The following is a 6,055-nucleotide window of genomic DNA, read 5'->3' as shown; positions in this document are numbered from 1 at the left end:
GCGGTACGTAACTTACGTTACTTAGTACATACACTTATTACGTAACGTAAGTTACGTAGTGTGTGTGTGTGTGTGTGTGTGTGTGTGTGTGTGTGTGTGTGTGTGTGTGTGTACACATGCAGAGATACTGTTCTTCACAGCCGATACTGCCAAAATACGTTGTGCACATTATTGCACGTTAAGCAGAATAGATAAGATTTCTGATGATGTTATGCTCTAAAAACATTGAACAGCATACCTTTTTGTATATTTTATAGCATAAACACTATAACATATACACATGGCCTAAGGTAGTACATGCACGTGATCATTAAATGTGAGAAAAGATTATAGCCAACATGCCTTTTTGCAGGATTGTGTGTGTCTACCTGTTAGTGGACAGACTACCTCAGGCATTAATGTGAACATGTCCTTAAAATGGATGTGTTCGGACATGCATGGGTGACATTTACTGCATATGGAAAATGGAAAGAGAGGGAAACGGACATCTTGCTCTGTATAATACCAGTGGGAGATACACGCAGCTTTGCACAGAAACCTAGAACACCCTGAAACGCCTTTTTTTTTTTAAAGCTCTTATGTTTCACTCACTCTGATGCCGTCTGTGGCAATGCTGTGTCCTCTTCCATTACACCTGAAAAAGCCAACACAGAATATTATAAATGAAGTCTGAGCGTTGCAAGAAAAGCTCAGACATTGCATGTGAAAAAAAGCCATTTTATTTTTGCGGCATCCCAAAAAGACACGTAAAGTTAATCAGACTGAAATTAATAAGTAAGCAAAAAAAAACAATAGGATTCATGCTTTTCTTTTTAGCTTTTAATAAAGTAAAGTACTCAATTAACCTAATAAGAAACTGCTATTCAATATTCTCTAAGTGCTTTAATTTGATTACTTCCCACAGACCAATATACATAATTAACCGTAGTTTAGTAAACCTCAATGTTAATGGATTGATCCTTAACAGTAATTATGTAATTGGAAATGTGAGAAACTTGCTGTTATGTAATCATTATTATTTTTTAGGCCTGACGAGTCTGTTTTCAGTCTGAAATCTGTTTCTTTGTCTTGTTTTGGAAACACGACTCTCCAGCAGAGGGCAGTGTGCACAAAGGATTAATAGCCTATGCATTGTATGAGTACAGTATGAGTACATATGGGGTGGAAAGACTACACAGAGCATTAAGAGCAGTCATTCATTGCATACAGTAAAATAATCCAACGTATATATAAATAAAATCTTTTTAAAAGCACTTACACACACAGCGTTACATGATCTGTAGCAGATGTTCTAAGAGAAACAGTGAGGGCGTACTGTCGACATTTTGTAAACAGACCTATTATTGCGAAACAGTGAAAGAAAGGTTCCAAGTTGTATCAAAGAAGTTGAATAGAATTAAAAAACATGACCAAAAAAATTGCAATTTGGATAACACACTCCTATTGATGTCTCTTCAGGGGGTCAAAGGGCCCCTGTTTTGGGATCCCAAGCCTCTCAGGAAGGATGACTTTCCAATCTGCAGAGCATGCGGTCTCCTCTGTTCAAACACAGCCTTACAGTTTCCTGTCAGCCCCTCGGGAACGGCTGTCAGATGTCACACTGCAGCTGATTGCACTTGAGAGAAGTGCCACTCACATCCCTGCTGCACACTGTCTCAATACATGGAGAAAAACACAGTAACAGGAAGCTATTTTGCAAGTCATGTGTGTATGGTATACCTTTAATTAACTATTTAGAATACATATGGTTAATTTGTCCTGAAAAGAAAGATGTTTATTAGTTGATTATGCCTTTCAGGGTTCAGGTTATACATGCATTATTAAACAAGGATATCAAACGAACCAAACATATTAAAAAAGGGCTTTGACGTCTTAGGCTAATATGAGGTTTATATGAGAAACAAATGGCACAATGTAAAGACAGGAATAGAATAGAACCAGATGATTGTAAACAAAAGAAAATAGGGGTGTGTGGGTTGTGTGTACATGACATCCTGAACACTTGCACCTGGAATAGTGTGTAAAATATTGGGGTGGATTGTGGTTACTAGGACGCAGATAGAGATGAAGGCCTCTCTGAAACATAACAACAGCATCACTCTCCACAGTCTACCATTGCTGCGATCTGTGGGAGCCAGAGAGGAGCCCTGCAGAGTGACAGGCGTGCAGCACAGCCAATGGAGAGGCTCGCTGACGCACGACGCGGACCAATCCAGTGCCTCTGTGGGCGTGGCTTCCCCCGTGCATTCTGATTGAATCGGTCCAGTTTGTATTAGTTGGACGAGCAAGCAAGGGGGAGCAGGAAGAAACGAGGGAGGGGGTTACCCTTTCAATAAACTGTGTGGAGATACCGGCCGGGCGTTGCTCTGTTTTCAGATGCGGAGTGATTTGAGAGAAAGCAGGGCGCGCCAAATCGTGACGTCTTATTGTCTGAGATGTCTGGATCTTCCCAGGCTGCCTGTACGAGGATGCATCGGATGAGAAGTGCGCAGGGATGCCTCCGTTGAACATGCACAAACAGGGCGTCTGTTACCATGTTGCTATGATGAAGGCTCCTTCCTTTTTGTTGTGATCCGCGAACCGCTCTGTGGACACAAAACGCTCCTTTCGTCCGTTCCCATGAAGAGCATTGCGCACTGCAGTGGAAAAAGGATATCGTGTTGTGGATTTTGAATTGGCTGGTGAGTGTTATACCTAATGAGCTTCTACTCATCTGGGTATCAATCCCCCCAGTATAAGCTGTGTGCATCCTGCAGAGCGTGTTGCTACACGTTCAATGTGAGCAGCTTTGTCCAGTGGTGAGAGCCACTCTCCAAAGGGAACAGATGAGAGGCAAACAATACCATCCACCACTGAAGTTGACTGCGCCTTGGGAGAAGGATGCTGGCTTTGGGAGAAAGCTTAAAACCTACAGGAATCATACCAAGATAATAGCACAGCCTGGGCTCGTGATGAAAGTCCTCCGCAGGAAGAGGATTGTGTTATTCATGGCCTACTTCTTACTGCTGGTCCTCACGATGCTTAACTTGGCTAATTATAAATGGACTAAGGAGCCTCAGCAGTGTAACCATCAGATGAGAAGCACCACTTATCAGGGCAGATCTGACATTCGCTTCCTGTACAGGCCCTCTCTGGCTAAAAAGAGGCAGCTCATCTACGTGCTGACCACCTGGAGGTCGGGGTCCTCCTTTTTCGGGGAGCTTTTTAACCAAAATCCAGAAGTGTTCTTCTTGTACGAGCCCATGTGGCACATCTGGCAGAAACTGTACCCTGGCGACGCGGTGTCTTTACAGGGAGCAGCCAGGGACATGCTGAGCTCCTTGTACCGCTGCGACCTGTCTGTTTTCCAACTTTACAACAGCCCCGGGGGCAAGAATTTTACCTCCCTGGGACTGTTTGGGGCCACCCTCAATAAAGTGGTGTGCTCCTACCCCCTCTGCTCAGCCTACAGGAAGGAGGTGGTGGGGATGGTGGACGATAAGTTGTGTAAAAAGTGCCCCCCTCAAAGCCTTAGACTGTTGGAGGAGGAGTGCCTCAAATATAGCACTATAGTCATTAAAGGGGTACGCATTTTGGACGTTAACGTGCTGGCCCCCCTCATGGAGGACCCATCGCTGGATTTGAAGGTGATACACCTGGTCAGAGACCCGCGGGCCGTGGCTAACTCCAGGATCAAATCCAGACACGGCCTGATAAGGGAGAATTTACAGGTGGTGCGCAGCAGGGATCCTAAACTTCGCCGGATCCCTTTCGTGGATCCCGGTCACAAAGCCAACAAGAAGGACGGCGCGGACTACCACTCCATCGGAGCCATGGAGGTGATCTGCGACCGCACCTCCAGGACTTTGAGGACTGCCTTAAACCCGCCCAGCTGGCTGAAGGGGAAATACATGGCGGTGAGGTACGAGGACCTGGTGGAGAACCCCGTAAAGACCCTGAAGAACATCTACCACTTCGCCAACCTCACCGCCAACCACGACATCGAGACGTTTGCTCTGAACATGACCAGCGGCTCCAGCTCCTCTTCCAAGCCCTTCATCGTCTCGTCCAGGAACGCCACACAAGCTGCTAGTGCATGGAGAACAGTGCTGAGCATTCAACAGATTAAACAAGTGGAGGACTACTGCCACCACGCCATGTCTGTTCTGGGCTACGAGAGAGTCAGAACAGCCGGGGAGGCCAAGGACTTGAGCAAACCACTACTGACACACTCCAAACTGTGAAATCGCCACCAAAGACCTTTTTAATTTAATGTTGCATCGAGTGCCGTTTCTTCTTCTTATCGTGGAATTAAAAAGCTTTACTTTGAATCACTGTTTGAGGAGCTCCACTGGCCTCGCTGGGAATGTATCATGTTTCTCTCCGTTGACTCGCAGTGGTGTTTGAAGGGACCACTTTCTTTTATACTGGAATATTGGATGTGTTTGACAATGCAAAGGCCTTTTGATAAAGGATTTAAATAGTGAAGCTGCAAGGAAAAGGAAAAAAAGAACAACTGTATACTTCATGTATCTTGTTATGATGACATTTCGAAGTGGGGTTATTTTTTGAATGTTCCAAACCTTACAAAAAAAACGGTTTTTTTCAGTCTCCATACCGTCTGTAAAAGTGAAAATAGTTGATGAAAGAACAAAAAAACAAAACTGAGAAAAAGCCCATTGCTGATGTCTGTTTGTAAGACCTGGTTTAAGTCAGAGACAATCAATTGGTTTGTTGATGTGCCATAGGTAGAGGTGTGATGACTAGAATACATCGGAGCAGCGTTAGTGCTACGTCTAGATTTCTAAAAGAGTATGTTTTGATTTCTCACTAAATCCTCATAGGATGATATCATGCACTGTGGACTGTGTCATGGCTCTGGAGCGGGAAGTCTCTCTGTGTCAGTGTAAGCAGTCTCTTCTACCATTTCAAATGTTTACAATTGCTTGCTCTTATAAAAACACATGGTTTGGGAATATTGCATTGAGTAAAGTTCACAGTTAACAAGACGGTTTTACTCTTTTGTGTTGAAGAAACCCACACTGCTGTGCATGTCCATCCTGATACAAAACATACAAAGACTGTGGTTCTCAAAGTGCGGTGCATGAGGAACAGTTACACATTTAAAGGGGACCTATTATGCTGATTTTCAGGGTCTTAGTTGTATTTAGTGGCTCTACTGTGACATTTACATACACAAAAAACACACTACAGGAAAGGGAAAACCCCCAAAAGCATAATACTGGATGTAATCAATATTGTTATAACAAGATACGCGATTAACATATATTTTAATAACAAAGATTTTTCCAAGGCATACCTTATTCCAGTGCCTTTCCTCACCATTTGAGAACCATAGTGCAGTAGTAATGTCACACATGTGTTGCTAATTAGCTACATAACTTAAAGGCCCCCCGTGGAGTTTGACTGTAAACACATTTTCTACCATTCAGCGTTTCTCACCCACAACAATGTGTGTATTCTGGAGGTCTAAGTGAGCTGTTTAATTCATATTTTGCTGGTTTAAGTCGATGTTTCATTTCTAGCAGTCTTATCCTGATGCCTTTCTTTGTGATTAGCAGCTGCTTTCACTTCAGTAGAAAGGCTCATAGCACGCAGAAGCATTTGTGAGAACGAAAACAAACAAAGGAAGGACCAAAACAATGTTCCTCTTTAATTATACTCGGGGTCAAAAACTCCACAGGGTGCCTTTAAGGACGTGTCGTAAAGTGTGCTTCCTAATCATTAGAAAAACTGTATTCATTATTCACTCTGACAAATCGGCTCAAAAAGGGAAATACACTTTGACTTGAATACAAAGGTACAAGTCTAAGAACTTATAACAAAGCTGAATTTCCACCACCTACTCCATCCAGATTTCAATGCGAGTGCTGAGACTTACAGATTTGATCTCGCTTCAGTAAAACAGCTCAGTAACAGTGCCCAAAAAATGATATGTGAAAAGCTCAGAACTATTGCAAGCCCTCGTTTCTCCTTCTTGCAGGAAGCTGGTGGGCGTAAATGTAAAACATGTTTTTTTGACACTGCACTTGATTTTTAAAATGTCAAATTTGTA

At 43.3% G+C, this 6,055-nt stretch overlaps 1 protein-coding gene across 1 annotated transcript; it reads left to right on the top strand.

Moving 5' to 3' along the window:
• Window positions 1–2,246: 2,246 nt before the first annotated feature.
• LOC104952520 (carbohydrate sulfotransferase 2) lies at window positions 2,247–4,719 on the top strand. Its single transcript, XM_010779357.1, has one exon. The coding sequence runs from the start codon at window positions 2,826–2,828 to the stop codon at window positions 4,221–4,223; it is 1,398 nt and encodes a 465-aa protein (XP_010777659.1). The 5' UTR covers window positions 2,247–2,825; the 3' UTR covers window positions 4,224–4,719.
• Window positions 4,720–6,055: the final 1,336 nt, after the last annotated feature.

Source organism: Notothenia coriiceps, unplaced genomic scaffold (genome assembly GCF_000735185.1).
Source record: "Notothenia coriiceps isolate Sejong01 unplaced genomic scaffold, NC01 NC01_scaffold00020099, whole genome shotgun sequence".
In the NCBI taxonomy this organism is placed as follows: domain Eukaryota; kingdom Metazoa; phylum Chordata; class Actinopteri; order Perciformes; family Nototheniidae; genus Notothenia; species Notothenia coriiceps.
Note: the sequence above shows the minus strand (reverse complement) of the source record. Positions and strands in the feature narration are given on the sequence as shown.